The 20,636-nt window shown below is 41.0% G+C and overlaps 1 protein-coding gene across 7 annotated transcripts in view; it reads right to left on the bottom strand.

Moving 5' to 3' along the window:
* Window positions 1–20,636, bottom strand: part of fam13b (family with sequence similarity 13 member B) — a 46,694-nt gene that overhangs the window by 2,165 nt on the left and 23,893 nt on the right. For 2 of the 7 annotated variants that reach the window (XM_017474099.3, XM_017474100.3), the window contains 17 exons: window positions 15,700–15,741; window positions 13,391–13,510; window positions 13,119–13,230; window positions 12,372–12,481; window positions 11,371–11,425; window positions 11,152–11,266; window positions 10,886–10,933; window positions 10,480–10,545; window positions 8,695–8,905; window positions 8,456–8,594; window positions 6,578–6,659; window positions 6,152–6,295; window positions 4,039–4,265; window positions 2,634–2,717; window positions 2,228–2,323; window positions 1,554–1,840; window positions 211–312 (listed from right to left, as the gene is read on the bottom strand). In XM_017474099.3, coding sequence (XP_017329588.2) covers window positions 211–312; window positions 1,554–1,840; window positions 2,228–2,323; window positions 2,634–2,717; window positions 4,039–4,265; window positions 6,152–6,295; window positions 6,578–6,659; window positions 8,456–8,594; window positions 8,695–8,905; window positions 10,480–10,545; window positions 10,886–10,933; window positions 11,152–11,266; window positions 11,371–11,425; window positions 12,372–12,481; window positions 13,119–13,230; window positions 13,391–13,510; window positions 15,700–15,741 — 2,040 coding nt within the window. The remainder of the gene's footprint in view (window positions 1–210; window positions 313–1,553; window positions 1,841–2,227; window positions 2,324–2,633; window positions 2,718–4,038; window positions 4,266–6,151; window positions 6,296–6,577; window positions 6,660–8,455; window positions 8,595–8,694; window positions 8,906–10,479; window positions 10,546–10,885; window positions 10,934–11,151; window positions 11,267–11,370; window positions 11,426–12,371; window positions 12,482–13,118; window positions 13,231–13,390; window positions 13,511–15,699; window positions 15,742–20,636) is intronic. The other 5 variants (XM_017474101.3, XM_017474105.3, XM_017474102.3 and 2 more) reach the window with 5 other exon arrangements.

Here is a 20,636-nt window from a genome sequence, read left to right as displayed (position 1 = left end):
TGTGCGTATGCGTGTTCGTGTTCGGATGTGTGTGTGGGTGTTTGTGTACGCGTGTTCGTGTTCATGTGTGTTCGGGTGTGTTCGTGTGTGTGTCCGTGTGATTTTTCCTAATAAGAGTTCCTGTCATGGTTAGTAAGTGTGTAAGTAGTAAGTGTAGAAACTGTGAGCAGCAGTTCAGCTCTGCAGATGAAGTAAGCGTGTGTATCTTACCTTCCGTTCTGCTTGTAGAATGCATCCTCAAACTCGCGGATGGTCCTCCTCAGCTTCTTCTTCTCTGCTCTGGCTTTCCACAGCTGCTCCAGGAGCTCAGGCCTGTGAGATGCAGGAGGAGTTATAATGCTCTGTTATACAGCACTTCAGTTCTGGTCCACTGACCGGACGAGCGGCCGCTCTGAGAGAGGTGATATTTAGTGTAACAGCACGGCTACGATTAATCCCATCATCTGTGTTTGCTAGGTAAAGTTCCAGTCCAAGGTTTTACACTGAAACTAACTACACTTCCTAGATGCGGTCTGTCAGTCTGAGCACTGCAGGGGAACACGCATGGTAATGCTGTACCCAGCTCTGGCTTCTTCTGGAACTATTTTCCTTGACTGAGAAAAAAAAAAAAATCTATAAAATGCCATATTGTGTCTGAAATGTCACAATGTACTAGATCAGTGTTATTGTTTAGGGAATTGTTGAATAAAGCATTATCACATTACAGTATCAAACTGGTGTATCATGTTGTAGTATCACATGACCTGCAGCCAATGTCCACTGACCATATATGGAATTTTTTCCATTACACTTACAAAGCACATCATTTTGATTGACCATTAAAACCACTAGTATTTCTATTATCATTATTATTATTATTATTATTATTATTATTTGATCAAAATGCCTTGAGTCAGATCAAGTCTACATATCCTTAATATTTTTGGTTGACTCTTGGTTGATGTAGGATCACGGGTCTGAAACACACACTTTATGCAACTTTATTTATTTTTCATATTTTAAATGATGTATACATTTTTGAATAAAATAGAGTACGATTTTGAAAAGAGATGTTACACAATATGCAGTAAATTATGGCAAATAAATCATCAATACGGTAGTTTACCATATACATCAAGTACTTACTGGAGTCACTCTTTCTATGTATAGTAAATACAAAGTGTTTAAGATTGTTTTTTTTTTTTGTTTTTTTTAAATGTATGAATTTATTTATTCTTACATGCACCAGAAGCGGGAGCAACAGAGCTCAACATGCTGCTCATTTTCTTCTAAAAGGATTGCTGTCTTATCCGGTTTGAGGCTTTGAGGTCAATGACTTTCAGACACTACAGGCGCTTTAAATAGGCTTTCGTGATGTGTGTGAGAAGTCCGCCTCAAACTGAAAATTACAGCATGAGCTACGTGCGTACACAAACATGCACTCGAGGTCCAAAGCTGCAGCTAAGCAGCTTAAAACTACAACTGCACTGCATTAATAATAGTGCTAAAGGCCCGAATGGTTAAAGCTGGAGTTGTTGAGTAGAGAGCAGGTCAATGCAAGTGATCACACTTACATGGAGGAGGCGTTAGAGCTGGACAGACGCAGGTCAAGGGTCAACTTTCCCGAGCTTTCGCCCATCTTAGACCTTAGGATGCTGTCAGGCAGAGGCTGCTGGGAGCTGGGTTGGGCTGCTGGGTCCAAAGCGATGATGACCTCTGACCCTTCATTCTGCATTCCTCCACTTTCCTCCTGCTCATCCTCTTCCTCCTCTTCCTCTTTGATCTCATCACAGAAGTGGGCTGTCTCACCCTCAATGATGGGCTGTAGGGTCTGATTGCGTCTCTTGCTGGAGGGCGAGGCCTGAAGGAAGGAAAATAGGAAAGGAAATGGGAAAGGATAGAGGAAAGAGGACAGGACAAGTAAGGAAAAAAGGAGGAGGGAAGGGAGAAATAAAGAAAGGGGGAAGAAAGCAGGTGTGGGTAATTGTGGCCATAACATTTTCAAGTTAGCTCACATGAGTTTTATATCACCTGAGTCTACTGTACTAAAGCAAAACTGGCACAGACTTAAAAGTGTCTATTTTTGTCCCTCTTTGGAAATTTGAGCTTTCACCTACTCACTTATTGAGACAGCTATTTTAATGCACATATATACATCAAAATTGTAAATATAATGTCACACTATACACAAAATTCCCAATAATATTTAATGTGTTAGTATGTGTGTAAAAAGAGAGGAAGGCCTTACAATAATGGGTGTGATGCTGACACGGGTGAGCATCTGTTTCACCAGCCGGTATCGATCATACAACGGCTTGACAATCAAGCGTTCTTCACGTGTGACCTGAAATAAATACACAAATCAGCAGTGGCCTGGACACACATTGCTCAAACACCATTTAAAATTTTTATATGTACATACTGGTATTGTAAGGTAAAATTATTTTATATATATATATATATATATATATATATATATATATATATATATATATATATATATATATATATATATATATATATATATATAAACCGCTCTCTGTTATACCTATATGCAATATATAGTAAAGACATTTGGGATTTCCTAGTCAGGGTATAGCACCTGCCTCTGTCTGTGTGTATAAGAAAATAAGTGTGATAGAGTTGAGACTTACAGGACGACCATGCAGTCCCTCGTAATACAGTAAGTTCTTTTGCAGCACCGTCTTCTCACAACTGAGCTGCTCCTTGGTCATTTTCTGTCCAGAGGAACAAATATCTGTTAACTTTCCACTATTAGATACATCTAGATGCTAACACCTTCAGTATCTTGCTTATAACTATTGCTTTTGGCCAGGAGAAGATGATGTTAGGTGGCATCCAACGTTCATCGGATGATTCGATCCTAAACCACAGTGCCCTCCAGTTGGCGGGTCGGCAACAATGGCCAGTCGCTGCCCATCTTCTACTGGCTTCCAGCTCAACTCCTCCCACCTATTCCAGAGCCAGTAAAAGGCTCTTTCTGCTGTCCATCTCAACCTGCGCACAGCTATCTTCATCTCCCTTCCTGCTATTCTCAGAGCTATGAGCGTCTTCTGCACAGATTGCGCAGAGAACCACTTGCAGCCAACCTTAATTGGAAATAGCCACGCCTGCCACCCTTTGCCCCTGCATTGTTGGACCAGGTCCTGATACTTGGTGGCTTTCCTCTTTGAGGCCTCTTCGCATCCATCGTCCCACAGAACCGTCAGTTCAATCAGAATGGTCCTCCTTACCTCCTCAGACCATATGACCATGTCAGGCCTCAGGGATGTTCGGACGACCTGAGGAAACTGTAGCTTTCTTCTCAAGTCCAGCCTCATCTCCCATGATTGTGCTGCCTGCAGGAGGCCGTTCTTGGTCTCCTTGGAGGAGGAAGGCTTCTCCCTCTCCCTGATGAACTGAATGGATGGGGCCGCTTTCCTGTGGGTCTGACGCTTTTTCTGTCTCTCCTGATCTAAGATGTCAGCCAACGCTCTGAGGACGTCATCATGACACCATCTGTGTCTTCCTTGACTAAGTGCAGTCTTACACCTTGCCATTGTGTACGCCAATGTACCTCTCCCTCCACACAGCTTGCACATTGGGTCCTCCCTCAATCCCCACCTGTGCAGGTTTGTTGGCGTTGGAAGACTATCATACACTGATCGGAGCAGGAAAGAAATGCAAAAGGGCTCCAATCTCTATTATACTATATATTATATATACCCTTCATCCTGCTATGCTGAGGTCAGATTTTTTTTTGAGGTAATGTTTAATATTCGTTTTGCACAAAAACTTATATCACGGATAAAAAGCTCTCATGGCTGTAACTGTTAGTGTCATAAAGGATATAAATGAGAAAAAGGCTAGTGCTGCTGTCTGCAGCTGGCAGAGGATCATTATCATTCTGCAAATGAGATCATGCTAAATTAACCTCATTATCTTTTGTAAGCTTTTAACCATACTGGTTAAAGTGCAGTTAAAACTGGTAAAGGACAGAGTTTGAAGCTATTACAAGGAAACACAATGTATGAGAGGAATCGCTACAGCTATACTGACTCTGATGTCCTCGGGCCAGTCGTCCTCCTCTCTCTTGGTTCTTAGATGTTGCTCAATGAGCTGGAGTGTCTCTTCGCGGGTGGGCCGGCACCCCCGTCCCTCACCCTCTCTCTCAGCAAGGCCCTCAGGAGTCGAGTGTTCCAACGTGGAGCCGAAGCTCTTAGGCAGTGTGTTGCTGCGTGGGCGTGTCTGTGGTGTCAGTTCGCTCTCTGCCTTGTGTTTGGCATCTGTGCAAACACACACACACACACACACACACACACACACACACACACACACACACACACCAAAAGGAAAAGAGAGATGTTAGGGCTAAGTGGTAAAAGATTGTAGGCTTGCCACAAAGAGTAAGCAGTTTGTTTTTTTTTTGTTTTTTTTAAAAAGTGCACTTAAGGTCAACTCAGATAGAGCTGAAATATAAATCCGAAAATACTGAACCTTTTTTCATAAATACATTAAACTGCATGCAGTATAAATATTTACACAATATTAGCTAAAACTATCTTTAGTAAGCTAGATTTCTCTCACTTTTTGGGTACATTATAGCTCAAGTGCAACAATACAGAAGCAAAGTCAAATGCCAAACATGTCTTGGATGATCAACTACCCGGGGAAAAATTGTGCAACTTTGTTTGCCATTTAACGCAATTTATAGAAGGTCCACACAATGATGAATAAGTTATTAAACATAACACATTCTTTAGGCTGATATATTACATAGAAGGTCTGCACAGAAGAAACAGGCTGTTTAGAGATTGAACAGGTGCATCTCAAAAAATTTGAATACTGTGAGAAAAGTATATTTTTTCCACAATTTCATTCAAAAAGTGAAAAATTTTTCTAGACTCATTACACAAAGTTAAACATTTCAAGCATTTTTTTTGCTTTAATCTTGATCATTATGACTTGCAGCTCATGGAAATCAAAAATCCAGTATCTCGAAATATTAGAATAAAGAATTTATCTGAGAATAAAGAATTTATCTTAAGAGTTGATCTGAAAAGTATGTTCATTTATGCACTCTTGGTTGCGGCTCCTTTTGCACGAATTACTGCATCAATGCGGCGTGGCATGGAGGCAATCAGCCTGTGGCACTGCTGAGGTGTTCCGGAAGCCCAGGTTGCTTTGATAGCGGCCTTCAGCTCGTCTGTATTGTTGGGTCTGGTGTCTCTAATAGATTCTCTATGGGGTTCAGGTCAGGTGAGTTGGCTGGCCAATCAAGCACAGTAATACCATTTAGTAGTTTAGTATAGTAGTTTCGGCACTTTCGGCAAGTGCCACGTCCTGCTGGAAAAGGAAATCAGCATCTCCATAAAGCTCGTCAGCAGATGGAAGCATGAAGTGCTCTAAAATCTCCTGGTAGACTCTGCATTGACTCTCGACTTGAGAAAACCCAGTGGACCAACACCAGCGGATGACATGGCACCCCAAATCATCACTGACTGTGGAAACTTCACACTGGACTTCAAGCAACTTGGATTCTGTGCCTCTCCACTCTTCCTCCAGACTCTGGGACCTTGATTTCCAAATGAAATGCAAAATTTATTTTCATCTGAAAAGAAGACTGCTGAACAAGAGTCCAGTTCTTTTTCTCCTTAGCCAGGTAAGACGCTTTAGTGTCAAGTGGCTTGACACTAGGACTGTGACACTGCAACATTTCTGAATTCTAAATTCTTTATTCTAGTATTTTGAGATACTGGATTTTTGATTTCCATGAGCTGTAAGCCATAATGATCAAGATTAAAACAAAAAACGTTTGAAATATTTCACTTCATGTGCAATGAATCTAGAATATATGAAAGTTCAACTTTTTAAATTAAATTACGGAATTTTTATTTTTCCCACAATATTTATTTATTTATTTTTTTAAAGATGCACCTGTATGTAGAGACGACACCATCACCCCTCCCTTTAAAAAGGACACAACAAAAACACAAAAACAAAACAAAAAGAATTCTTTGCACTGGACTAAAAACCCGACATAAGGCTGAGAGTCCACCCATGGGGGAATGGTTCTACAAGGCCGCAATCAGACAAAACCAAGGAAAGAGGACAGGAGAGAGGACCACAAAATAGCGCTTATGTCTACTTACTGCTGCTTGAGAGTACTTACAGAAGTGGGGTGTCTGTCTAGAGACAGTGAGGGGGCGTGACTGTGTAAAATAGGGTGTGTTCAGAGCGGAGGAGTGGCGTCTGTGCAAGTGAAGCACTGCCTGGTGCCTCAGGGAAGCTTTGGGTAAGAGGTGCTGTCGTCCTGCTGATCAGGTCATCCAGGGGAGTTTAGTTAAAGAGAGAGAAAAACTTATTCGGCAGTGCACCTCTGAGGGGGCGTCACATGGTAATGGAGAATGAAAAGGGTGGCGGCCAATCAGAATCGACCAAAATGTGAGAGTGGGTGGGGGTACCGTGTGACATGGAGCAGTGATGGGGAGACCTCTCTGTTTTGAGGGTCACACTGTCCATTAACTAAGCTAATGTTAATCACTGAGGACCAACTCAAGACCCAGGCACCCCCGCTGGTCACTCAATCAGGGCTTACCTTTAAGCTGTTTACGGATTTTGGTGAGGTCAGACATCCACTTCAGGACTTTGGGATTAGCTGCCTTGTCAGCATGAGATGGCTGAAAATGAAAGACATTTTTAAAGCCAGACAGAATTTCACAACTGCCTTAATTTTCCACTGTAAGTTTCAAGTGAACACATTTTCCTTTTAATAATACAGGAAGACTTGTCAAAATTATTTGTCAATGGTAATCTCAAACATATTACATACAGTGTCCTCCACTAATATTGGCACCCTTGGTAAATATGAGCAAACAAGGCAGTGAAAAAAATGTCTTTATTGTTTAACCTTTTGTTAAAATAAAATACTCTGCTTTTGCAAAGAAAACAATTGCAAACAAACAAGTTTATAAAAAAAAATCTTTTTTAAATACAGGTTTAACAATTATTGGCACCCCTATGAATTCATATGAGAAAAAAATATTTGAAGTATTTTCCCATTGATATTTTACACCTGGGTGTCTAGGAACAGGAATTTGTTCAACCGTGACTTTCTGTTTCACAGTGGTATAAATATGGGATAACACATAGGCCAAATTCCCTTAGTCATTCATAATAGGTACTGGGTAAGACCAATGGGTTAGACCAAGGAATATAGCTGTTATGTGGAGCAAAAGGTTGTTGAGCTTCACAAAATGGGGACTGGCTATAAGAAAATAACAAGCATTGAAAATGGCCATTTCCACAATAAGGGCAATAATTCCAAGTCCCAGTCAACTGGAAATGTTATGAATCAACCTGGAATTGGACATGTGTCTATATTGTCTCAACACACTCTGAAGAGGATGGTTCGAGTGGGCAAAAAAACTCCAAGGATCACAGCTGGAGAATTGCAGAAGTTAGTTGTGTCTTGACGTCAGAAATCCTCTGAAGTCTCCACAACACACTACATCACAAGTTGTTTGGAAGAGTTTCACGAAAAAAAGCCTCTACTCTCATCCAACAACAAACTCAAGTGTCTTCAGTTTGCCAGACACTACTGGAACTTCAAATGAGATCAGGTTCTATGGTCAGATAAAACCAAAACAGAGCTTTTTGACAATAAACACCAGAGGAGTTTTGGCGCACACAGAGAGGTAGTCATATGGAAAAGTACCTCTTGCACATGGTTAAATATGATGGTGGCTCTTTAATGTGTTGGGGCTGTTTTTCTGCCAGAGGACCTGGATATTTTGTTAGGATACATGGCATCATGGACTCAATCAAACATCAACATATTACAACCTGACTGTCTCTACCAGAAATATTATAATCGGCCGTGGTTGGATTTTCCAGCAGGACAATGATCCAAAACATACATCAAAATCAACACAAATAATGGTTTACTGACCACAACATCAGGGTGAACTCATAGAAAACCTGTGGGGTGAACTGAAGAGGAGAGTCTACCAGCGTGAACCTCAAAATGTGAAGGATCTGGAGAGATTCTGTATGGAGGAATGGTCTCAGATCCCTTGCCATGTATTCTCCAACCTCATCAGGCATTATAGGAGAAGACTCAATGCTGTTATCTTGGCAAAGGGAGCTAGCACAAAGTATTGACTAAAAGGGTGCCAATAATTGTTGCACACCTAGATTTAACAAAGATTGTTTTTTTTAAATAAAACTGTGTTGTTTGCAATTGTTTGATATCCATGAGAGCACATCATTTTTTTGATTAAAAAAAAAAAAAAAAAAAAAAAAAAAAGATCAAAAGGTTAAACAATATAGACAATAAAATATTTTTTTTCCACAGCCTTGTTTGCTCATATTTATCAAGGGTGCCAATATTACGGGAGGCATACTAACTGTATGCCTATACAGTTAGATAAAGGATCAAGGGCAAAATGACAATATTATAGTTAGCAGTGCTAACCGTGTAGTTCTTGTCTTTTTCAAACTGCTCTTCAAACTGCTTGATCTTTTTCTTGAGGTTCTGGAGTTTCTTGGTGAGCTGCTGACAGACACTGTCTCCCTTTGCACTCTCCTTGGAGCTGAAGGAGGCCCGGCGAGGCCTAGAAAAGAATGGAGGAAAATACAGATGAGCCTAAATGCAACACCACTAAATTAACGTATATTATTAAAATAGTGCAAGTTGTCCCCAGATCTCTTCACCTTCCACAGGACAGTGCTTTATTTGAAGATGTGGCATCAGAATCCTGCTGCAGGAAACGCTGACTGTGACCGAAATCCAGGAAGTGACGTGCCAGTAATGGCTGCGCATCTTCCCCTAGAGGTAGCGGCAACATGCGGCCTGCCAGTGGAGACAACTGCGCCTCTCCAGACTCAATTTCCTCCTGCCATGACATAAACACTGGAACGGGATCTACAACACACACATAGGAAGGGTCACCTAAAATGAAACAGCACTCTCAAAAGAATCACAAGAGACACAGTTTGGCATTGAGTACTAACGCCCAGGGTCACATGAGGTTTTAGGGATCTGCTGCAGGGCCATCATGAAGCATTTAGTAAGGGATGCGGCCAGCACAGCACGCTGAGGATCAGGGGAATCCGCTGGAAAACAGATGACCCACTGAGTGCATCGCATACAGGATACCCATAGATAGTGAAAGGAAGAGTCGGGGCAGGAGGGGGCTTCCAATACAGGCTCACATAATCGGGGCATTTTCACACTTGGCCCAGGATTGACTGTGGGCTCATTTGGGGGAATGAACGGCATTTTACAGGTTCGTTTTCACACACACACGCACACATAAATCCCTTTCAAACTGCGTATCAACTGTATAATTTCACAGCACTGAAATTATTCCTATAAAAAGGCAAAAACGACAGTGGGGGCGGTGCCGCAGTGGGCATTTGATATAACCAGTGTGCGCCCAAGCACCGTGTAACACCGGCTATCACAGCAAGCCTACTTTGCAACATTAGGGATAATGGGTACATTCCTTTATTGTAATTATTAAAACTTAATGCTTTACCTTTGCTCATTAGAGTTATGGTAAAGATTTTCAGTCAAAGTTGTTCGCTTATATAAAAAAACTAACTCGGCATTTCTATTAATAGTAGTCACTTGGGTTTTAAATGCTCCATATATAGCCAGCTGCAGCATTTTTCAGTTGGGAGAAAAGGCTATGAAACCTTTATGCCTTCTGTCATTTCCTTGCCGTTGTTCAATTTAAAACCACGAAGAAGTTCCTCAAGCGGAAGTTACATGACTATCACGTTATTCAATACCTGCCCTCCGTAGTGGATCACCTTCACACATGGTGCAGACCACAAGCACACGCGCACACACACACACACACACACACACACACACACACACACAAATGCTAGTCTGGAGTTTGTAAGTGGAGGTTGTTGTTTGAACCATGGCCAAGTACGAAAGCAACTTTCACACCTAACCAACGTCTCTGTGTCTCAGGTCTTGGGAAAAAAAAAAGCATGTGAAAAAGTGTGAAAATGCCCTTCAATTTCACCCAAACACAACACGGGTCAGCAAAAGGAAACTTGTGAGGAAGCTCAGTACTACTAAATCAGTTGCAACACTGGGCTTCAGTACTGCTGTGTAGCACAGGGTGCAGCGAAGCATGCTAACACGATCATGCTGGCCTGCAAGGTCTAGAGCGAGATTCCATCCCCTAGTGCCAAAGAGGCCCAGAGTGTCTGTGAATAAAGAGAATATACTGGAAGGCGGCCCACTGCTATGGAAACTTAGCCTGTCCGCTCAAGACTTTCCATGTCTCAGACAGGTGATTCATTAGGGGAACGCTATTGCTTTTGCGGAGGCTAGAATAAGACCAGTGGGAGACAGCCATACTAATTGGGTGTGAGGGGAGTGGAGGCACAAAAGTTAGTCACGATCTCAAAGGGGTGATTAGCAGAGACGCTCGTTATAAAGAAGAACCCAACAGTGGCCTTCAAGTGAATACTTACCATGACCTTCTCTCTGCAGGTGCATACACTTGAAGTCTATGCGGGGGAAAGTGTAGGGGCATGAAGCTGACCAGACATGGGTGAAGGACAGAGGAGATAGAGGGATAGAGAGAAATGAATAGAGAGACAGACAGATAGCAAAGAAGATGTGTTGAGTTTTACGTTTTGCCATCCGTCAGCACTGGATCATACAACGATATGGAGTAATGGCTAAGGTGATGAGTTATTACTAAGTAGCTTTCAAGTTTCAGTAGGTGTACACTGCCCCTGAGGCAGGCTAATACTGTGTTAAAGTTGGGGTGGTGGGTGGGGAACATGTTTTTAAGGGTAGTTAATAACTGATCCATTAGAGCTGGGTTTCTCTTAATAAGCTTTCATTAACAGTTGATCTATTAAACCTATATACCTTCTTCTACTTCATTCATCAAGGACACAGGGTCACCACCGTATACACCTGTCAGATGAACAAGCACAGATCAAGCTGATATAACTGCATGATGTGTAAATGGAAACATGCTTTAAGGCACGTCTCTGTGGTGGGCATGGATTTACAAAAGTGCAGTGTTTGCATCAAACCCTGTTTTCCATATAGGAATTTTCATCATTCTAAATGATCAGCTGATGCAAAGCAGGACATTAGAACGTACTCATGAACAACACGGGGAGATTTACCTTCCCGCTCTCCGTCATGGATGACAGAGTGGGACTGAAGTTGATGGGCCACCAGGTTGGGCTGCTCTCTGCTTTCTGTATTGGCATTCAGATCACACACATCTGCGGCAGAATCCTACAAAAAAAAGAAGAAAAAAAAAAAAAGAGAGATAGTATCAGGTTAGTTTTTGGGCCAAGCATCAGCGTTGGTGTTAGCCCACACTCTGGAAGTATACTCACACAGGTGGCGACATCAATCTGCTCCATGTGCTCACACTCAGGGTACAATTGTAGCCTGTATGAAGACAAAGCACGGTTGGAACAGTTAAAATGCTGTTAAATTCACAGTCACGGTGAAGCCTCTAAATATGCTCACAGAGGGGTCTATTAATAGCGGACATATAAACAAAGCTATAGGAGATTCTCATAGACAACTTCAAATTAGTGATGCACCGAAAGGAAAAATCTGGGCCGAAACCGAAAATTCAGGACGCACTTGGCCAAAAACCGAAACTTAATTATTTTTTAAACCCATTTTAAATTAAATTTTTTGTATAATTGTATTAATATTAGACTTTTTTTAATTTAATAAATTCATCATCACTTGTACGCACCCATTTCTCTGGCACACTTGGCTCTGTGCTGTGCGTTGATCCTTCAACAGATACATTCATCCCCTCCAGCTCTGCCTGTATCATTTCCTGTGCACACTACTTTTTCTCCACGTCAAAGTAATGTTCTTTAAATTGTAGATCTAGTAATGTTGCAATGCAACAATAACCGTCGGCTAGATCGAGAATGAAATCTGAGAGCAGAGCACTGAGGGGCGGGGCATGGCGGCATATATTATTGGCTCATATTTTCAGCCTTTGTTCTCTTTCGGCCAAAAATGGTGTTTCTGGCCGAAAATTTTTCTACAATTTTATTAAATTTTTATACAATACAAAATAATCTACAATAAGAGGAATATTACAGGCCTCATACATGTGCGATGAACCCTGGAATGTGGGCTCTAGGGTTAGGGCAAAGCAGTGTTTGGGCAAAATTTAAGGAAATAATAGAATGCTTTATAAGTTAGCTTTTGCAGTATAAAATCCTATTTAATATTGCATAGTTCAGCATCAAATATACCAGCATCACATATTTTCTTTGGAAAGTAAAGACTCTTTACTACTTTTTCAAAAGCTCTAAAATCTAATCTTTCGAACGCCGTGCTCGATTGCGAACACTTCAGAACTAACCTTGGAGTTGTGTTAATATTGTTCTCAGCATCTACGAGAGCCTCTGTTTCAAGGTCCATTCTCAGATTTTCCTCTGGCACAAGGCCACTAGGCTGGGAACCTTGAAATGCCTGGGGAAAAAGAAACATGATTCTGTTTCATGTCTAAACACAAAATATTCATGTGTTGTTTTCTGCAAGCTAAAGCAGGAACAGGATTGAAATGCTTGGTTGAATTTATATGGGTGTACACAAACAGGACACTGAACTTGAAGCAATTTTTAAAAAAAAAAACTGTATATAAAGTACTTTAAACACAAGGCTACAGAGCAAAACTAAGCAAAAGTCCCGAACCTCTCAAGGTTAATCTGTGATAAGAAAAGGGCTTGGTGGCATTCCTCTGTGTGTGTGTGTGTGTGCGTGTGTGTATGTGTGTGTAGCTAGAGGCAGGCCACTGATTTGATGTGTACAAAGAAGAAAAAAAAAATCAGTAGTGCTGATTGTGGTCTGCTGGGAACAGAACATACTTTTTTATTTGGAAAAAAAAAACTCTCATGTTCTCTTTATTGGAGGTCATCGTGTGTAACAAGTGTACAGAAACAAGTGTAAAACTGAAACCCTAAGCACGCCTTGTACTAGTGAGATTCAGGCTACAGTGCAAAATATCTGGAGCTCTACTTACACAGATCTGAGTGCCCAACTATTGTGTTGCTGTGAGCACACACACAAACACACACAACACACACACACAAAACCAATGCTGACAAACCTCTTCATCTTCTGCACACTGGTCAGGGTCTGCAGGAGTGAGCAATCCAGCATTAGTCTTCTCTTCTGCTCCATGCTCTTCTGCACCTACAGTCGTCTCACTCGTACAGTCCCTGTGGAGGCCAACATGTTAGAGCCAAACACAGCTCAGAAACCTCAGATACATACAGCTTCCTGTACATATAGCTCCAAATACACTCATCTGCTTGTTTGCATAGGGAAAAAAAGGTTTGCTAGAGTGTGCTATAATCGTGTGTGGATGTATACACTCACTCCAGGCCAGCTTGGCAGGATGAGCCTTGGCTCTCATAGTTGCTGAGATCTTGATCTATGGAGCTCTGCAGATCCAATAAGTGCTGCTCCACGGCAGCTCGGATGGTTCTCTGGAGGATACTGCGAAGACACAAACGCAAATTTTAAAATCACTTAAAATATTTATTATTTGAATTTATACTACAGCACTGCCGAATGCTTGGTTCTGGTTGGTCAGAAGGTGTCGATTCATTTTCTATAACAGCACAGCAGATAGTAGCAGCTAGCACAGGGACTTGTATGCAGATGCTGCACATAAACCCAATTTAAAAGTATGTAATTGTTGATATGATAGGTTTTCTGTGAGGAGACATTTATTTATCATTTTTGAAAGGTGTCTCCAGGGTCAGCACTTTGTAGCTGTCGTAGGCAATGTTTTCAGAGAAGTCTTTGGGTCGGAGAACTTTGCACATTCTCCTTTTTTTGTGTTATTGACTTCAACAGACAGAAAACAAAAAGAGAGGCAGAAAAGGGAACGACAAACCTTTGTTTGGTGTTATAACAAGGGTGTAACAGGAACTAACTTGTTTTGATAACGTCACACAACAAAAACATGAACTATAAGCGAATAAAAATTCATGTCATTCTTTAATTAATTAAAAATGGTTAATCTTTGGCAAATTTCTGTGGTACAAGTCAAAGAAAACACTTTACAACCACTTCAAGGTGGTAAGGACATCACACCACCTTGCCGATGATTATTTCAGCTGAGCGTTTTATTCATCTTGTGCTGCAGCAATTTGCCAAAGATTTACATTGTGTTTGCATTGTCTAAACGACAGAAACAAAGTAAAGTAATCACAGGTGCATATTTAACCCTTCTGACCTTAAGTGAAACCAGGGTCATTTAGCCAGAACATTCAGGAAAGGTGTGTTTTAATAGATTCGCATAACTAAAAGCGGAATATAATGACAACTATAAGCTCATTCGTCCAATGACATGGAACAGAAATTTGCCATTAAGGCGGAAAGAGCACAGTGTTGCATTTAGGCCAGTACATTCAGTTCCTCAGCTCTCTGATACTGTGTGACCCATTTAGAGCTTGGAAATGGAGTTTAACAAGGTTAGAGACAATTCTCTCGCTGGGAGGAAGCAACCCTGTGAGCACTGCCTTGAGTCCTGAATAATAACCCACCATCCTAAGCACCTCGATCCATTGAGGTCTGTGGTTGAGGGTATTTTGAGCTTGATTTGGTTAATGGCCAAGTACTTGAAGGCCATGCTGCCATGTAAGGCAATGGCTTGCACAGCTGTGGCACTGGGATGCCGAATACTCATGACTTGTGTACAACTGGTCCACATGCAGCTGCTGGGTCACTCTGCCACTATGCATGCCAAACTTCACACAGCACAGATCCTTACTCATCTCTCTGTGGAGACTTACTTTACTGTCTGTGCTGGTGAAGCAATTGCTAAAGACCTTAGCTCTGGCCAATGTATCCTGAAACATTTGTTCAGGATTATATGCATCAGCAATCCCCGAAGCCATTCTGAATATATGCTAATGCTATATGATAGAGAAATAGCCAATAGATCAATGCAGTGACAGCACAGTTCAGTAGAATCAGTAATGGGCCCCTGGCTATGCAGCAAATTTCCTGTTAGTGCAAGCTCTTTACACTATTCTGTTTTGTTGCTCTGCATCCACAGCATTAAATTAGCTAACAACTAAAAGGTCTGGACAAACAGAAGAAAGCACACTCCTGCTAATCTGTACTTGTCAACCATTATACTCCTCTCACACTTTACACTACTGCAATGGACGCATAGGCTTTGTTCTGACTTACCCTGTTCATACTGAATAATTTGATGCTGAAGTAAAATATAAGTCATTGGGCATAAATTTTTTTTTTTTTGGTTTCCATTAATGATCTGACAGACTTTCTGTTCTCGGATCTCTCTCCTGGAGCCTGTCTGCAAGCCTTAAGTGCATTAAGGTCTATAATCGGATTTGTTCAGCTTCGTCTTGCTCACCTTCCACCTTGCAAGACTGTTTATGGCATCGCTACCACTGTACATTTGGTCAGGTTTACATTATAATACAAAGAATTTTTAAAAAAAGATATATATATATATATATATATATATATATATATATATATATATATATATATATATATATACACACATACACACATACACACACACAACTTGTGGTTAAAAAGTGCAAAGCATATTGAACGTTTTTTGCCTCACATTATTATGGAATTAAATGAACAAGCACACTTGCACGAGTAGAGATTGGAAAGGAAGATGTTTGGGCACTTACTCTGCAGATCTTGGAAGAATGCTGATGGAAGTGATATGCGAGCTGGAAAAGAAGAAAAGAAAGGTAATGTGAGGATATTGACACAGCCTTTGACCATATGTAGCATCAGGTCTCAACTAAGCATTACAGAATTGTGCAAGGTGGAACTAAGCATACTGAAGAAATGAATGCGGAAGCGGTGATTGGTAGATATTTTTAAAAAAATTATTAATATTATTTTAAATGTTGGGACATACCAAGTTAGGACTGTTTACAGGGCACGGGTGCTTGGTAAGGTGTGGCACTTGCCCATTTCAGGAGAGGCCACTTTTGCTCTGCCTTAATCAAGCACCAGAAATTTTAAAATTGAACTGATATTTTTAATTGAATTTAACACTAAGATGCAGACATTTTGTGAAAATACTATTCTCTTTGGCTCTCTTTAGTAACATGAGGGCATCAAAAGTTTACAATGTTCGCTGACTCTGCTAACCTTAGGTAAATGCTGACTCTATTACTCTCTTGAGAATCAGGATTAAGGATAGTCTAATGATAAACAAAGCTAGATGTGTATCTACTGTTTCATTTAGTCCTTCACTCATAGTACATCAGTGATCCAGTCTTGAGAAATTTGCATTCATGCAAGTTATTCAATGAATAGAGGCATAACCATTCAGGGATGCGAATAAATATTAAATAAATACTTCTAACGGTCCACATTTTTAAAACAGCCTTGGATCTGTATAAATGTAGGAGTGTGCAAGCTTTTCACTGTGTGGGAGATGGGTCCATTAAATGCTAGTTTGCCCATACACTGTATGGCTCTAAATGTATAGAATGCCTAAAATTATGATGTGTTATCTCTCTGAATGAAAAGATAAGCCATATCCATGACCATATATAATAAATATGTTTTGTGGTTATATTTAACAAACAGTGCATTAATATGTATGATTAATACATGTATTTGGTATGACTTTTATGAATTGAAAACACACACACGATACAATATTGGTGAACCATAACCCTGAAACAGTGCACCAGACTCATCTACAGACAGCCTGAAGCCCTTCCTTCCACTGCCACCAGGGGCAGGATATACAGTATATGTTGTCCTTCCTTGAAAGTGATAGGTTTACAGTGAAGAGTTCAGGAAGACGGTGTCTGACAGGAAGTGTGGGGGTGGGGGTTATTCAGCAGTTTTCTCCATCCTATAAACAATGTTTGGCATGGGGGGAATGCTGCTTACATGACATGCTGAGTTCCAGCTTTTGCTTAATGGTCAGATTAATGGTCTGAGTAGAAGAAAACATGACACGGACACAACAGGTGCTTTAAGAGCCTGCAATGACATTGTGGTTCAGTGTAACAAGCAACAGCGACACGAATAAACAGTCCTGTATGTACGCAGCGGAAAGGTACATTCCAAGTCAGATAGCTATTCAGGCGCTATGGTGCAGTCTGGATCGATGCCAGCGTCTACACTGAACTGTGCTGCTGGACAAACATTTTCACAGAGCTGTGCTGTGCTCAGATTCCTAACCACAGATCAGAGAATGTGTTTTACTTCTATCCCTTAGTAGGAAGTGAAAGTTGTGTGTGATCACTTAATTCAGCATACTGAAACCCCCCGCCCCAACCGCAGTTTTAACAAAATGAATCGAGTATAGTGAGATAGATTTCTCTGTGCCCCTGACTTCTCAGAGCATGAGCACTAATTGTCAATCAAGTGTTTGTTTTCCCAGAATAATATATTTAGACAGCTAGTCAAGATCACTACAGAAGTTATTATTATTATTCTGAACATAAGACACATTTCTCTATAGAAAAGTAACTTTGTGTGCTTCCTCTTCTACTTGCACCCAGGGCAAAGCCTCAAAGCAAATACCAGGAAAATAATAACTATAAAGATTTAATAAGAGTAATGGTATGGGCAAAGCTCAAAGACTGGCCTAGACAAAATCCCCTTAATCATTAAGTGACACACTGCCAAAACGGAAATATATTTGACAAGAATCCTTACTGATGAAATGTCATGCTCTATCTACCTTATGGTAAAATATGTGCATGTTATTTCATGCCATTTACAGGCAGAGAAATGTGCTATAAAGGTAGAAGTAAACAAGGATAAAAAAATGAAAATAAATAAATAAATAAAATACACTTCCTCTGACTTGGCATTTTAGCCTGCTGACAGCTCATGTACACACACACACACACACACACACACACACACTGCTAACCAAATGTGTGTAGAGCATAAAGCTGTCAAATGCAGAAGCTGGTCATGATTCAGCAGCTTTACAGTTCCCGGCAGAATTAGCAATGCTAATAACAAAACAAAACAAACAACAACAACAAAAAAAAAACATTCATTCACCACAATACATATAGATATTAATTCTCAGTCTTCATTCACTGCCCAGAATTACATTATAATAAGCAACTCTGCTTATATACCCACAAAAAACAGCACTGTCAAAAATAAGGTCTAGTATGGCATTTGCTGTGAAGCTAGGCCAGTGGGTAACTAGCACTTAATCTGATCCAAATGTCACACGAAACCCTGTCCAGAGCAGAAATAAGTATCGCTAAACCCTGGCCTAGAGATCCAGAGGGATAAAGGCACTATAAATTGAGCAACTCCAGAGAACAGTGCTCTGAATTAGCAGCTCAACTTCCATTTCCAGAAACTTTCACAAGTAATTCAGTCCCATTATGAAACACAGTATGCCCACAGAGATTTCCTAGCTCTTTCTTCTCTCTCTCTCTCTCTACATCACCTGTGTAGGAGGACTTCACAAGCCATTTTCGGCAGCCTGGGTTGCGCGAGTGAGCCGTTTTTGCTGCGTTTCCAGTTGGGGCACTTGGTTATCCGGACTGGGCGCTTTGAGGAGCTAAAGTCTGTATGAGCAGGTCAAAGAGCAAGCACAGGCTGCCGGCGCTCATCATGCGGCCTACGGTCTGCGCTGTGTGTGTGTGCAGGGCTCGGCACTCTGCTGGAAAGTGCTGCAGTAAACAAGCTGGACCCCCCTCAAATACAGGGCTGTGTGACGCAGTGTAATCAGCAGCGCTCTGAACCAATAAAAAACCTGCAGGGGAGGGGCTTATCCTTACATCTTCCATTCAACTCGCTGTGTAAGGTCACACAAACACACAACCACCCCAACACTGCAGATCTCAGACAGACAGACAGACAGACAGACAGACAGCCAGCCCAGCACCTGTCACACTTCTATTTTATATAACTTGCTTTCGGCGGTGGTTTTCCTTGGCATCCTGATGCACTCATCCTTAACCCCTTACTGGAATGTGCTTGCATAGTTCTGAGAGAATTACACAACATCTTCTCCTCTGAGGAAAAACGCACGCAGATACACCCACACAGACAATACAGTACATTTCAGTACAGTAACACTGGACATATCCTTCTTCATTCAGACTTTTCTAAACCTCAGGCAGACCACAGTTTCATGTCACCTGACGCGAGTCATGAGAATGGACAGCTGTATCAGGAAAAAGTGACATGTACAAGCACAATTCTGCCTGAACCTACTCCGACTCATTTGCCTTTGCAGCGGCAGCTTTGTTGAGATAAGCGCAATAATACAGGAAGGGTAAAATAAACAGATGAGGAAGCAGTTTGAGATGAACACTTGACAAGCACCACATACTTTCTAACAGCACAAGTTGTGATCTAAAGTTCACATGGAATATGTCTGACGGTCTGGGAAAACCTTTACTGATGCTGTGGAAGAATTCTGTCACTCAGACAAACTAAGATCGCACTTTGTATGCAGTAGCTTGTTGACATGACTCAGTTAAATAGATAAGAAGGATGAAAAGATCAGGTTTTGTTAAATAACATACATGGAGTTTCTGCGCTATAAAATACTCTGACATCTCAGCTTTAAGAAACAAACATTGTCTAAATCTAGATGTCTCACCAGGGTTGTCAAGTGGTAGCTCAGTGGTTAAGCCGTCGGACTACCAACTGGAAGGTTGTGAGTTCAAACCCCTTGCAAGGCTCTTAACCCTTAACTGCTCAGATGAAACGTATAGATGAGATTAAGGGCGTCTGCCATATGTCGTAATGTAGGGTAGTAAGGTAGTACCGACTACCAGGTCAATCCGGTACTGACGTAGGAAACATTTCATGGGTGCAACAAGACGACAATGGTTGTGTCCGAAACCGCAAATTTACCTACTATATAGTAGGCGAAATACATGCAAATTCAGACACATGTTAATTTGCTTTTGCTGTGTAGGAGCTCTCGGATGCTCGCTTTGTGCTTTCAGTGCTATTACCCCCAAGTGTGTAAAAGCCACGCCCCTAAAATTTATGTGCGGCTAGATTGACTGTGCTTTCAGGAGGAGCAGCTGGCTTAACTGCAGTATTTACTCAAGGAGTTCAAGCAGGTGAGTTTCAAATGATGGCAGCAGTTGCATTATGCATGTTGTAGCATAGTTTAATTCGAGTGTATTAAAAAAAATCCTTGTTTTTGCATACTTAATGTTTAGCATACGTACGTTCAACGCTAATACGGTCAGGAGTCCTTATTGACCATTTAATGCTTTAACTTTTATTGGGGGAAAATAAATGGGAGGACATGATGGGGTTTCCTAAATTTACACACCAGAGGATTTTTGATGACCGATATATCTGAAATGTATGTGTTAGAAAAAAACAGATGCGTGGCTAGCACTGTTTATGTCGTTAATATCAGTCAAAAAAACATTTCTATTTTTGGCTGGATAACTCTAGTAGCGCAAGTAATAATTATATACTTGAAGTACACAAAGTTGCATTTTTAAAAATACATATTATATTGATATTTAACTTTATTAATAAAATAACGTGTTGTTCAATTAGCATGTTTTTGTGTTTTGCTTTGGTACTGAGTACTGTGGAATTCTACTGGCATTGGTACAGACTACTGAAATTTTGGTACCATGAC

The sequence above is a fragment of the Ictalurus punctatus genome, chromosome 8, assembly GCF_001660625.3.
Source record: "Ictalurus punctatus breed USDA103 chromosome 8, Coco_2.0, whole genome shotgun sequence".
In the NCBI taxonomy this organism is placed as follows: domain Eukaryota; kingdom Metazoa; phylum Chordata; class Actinopteri; order Siluriformes; family Ictaluridae; genus Ictalurus; species Ictalurus punctatus.
This window is presented reverse-complemented; position numbering and strand designations above follow the sequence as displayed.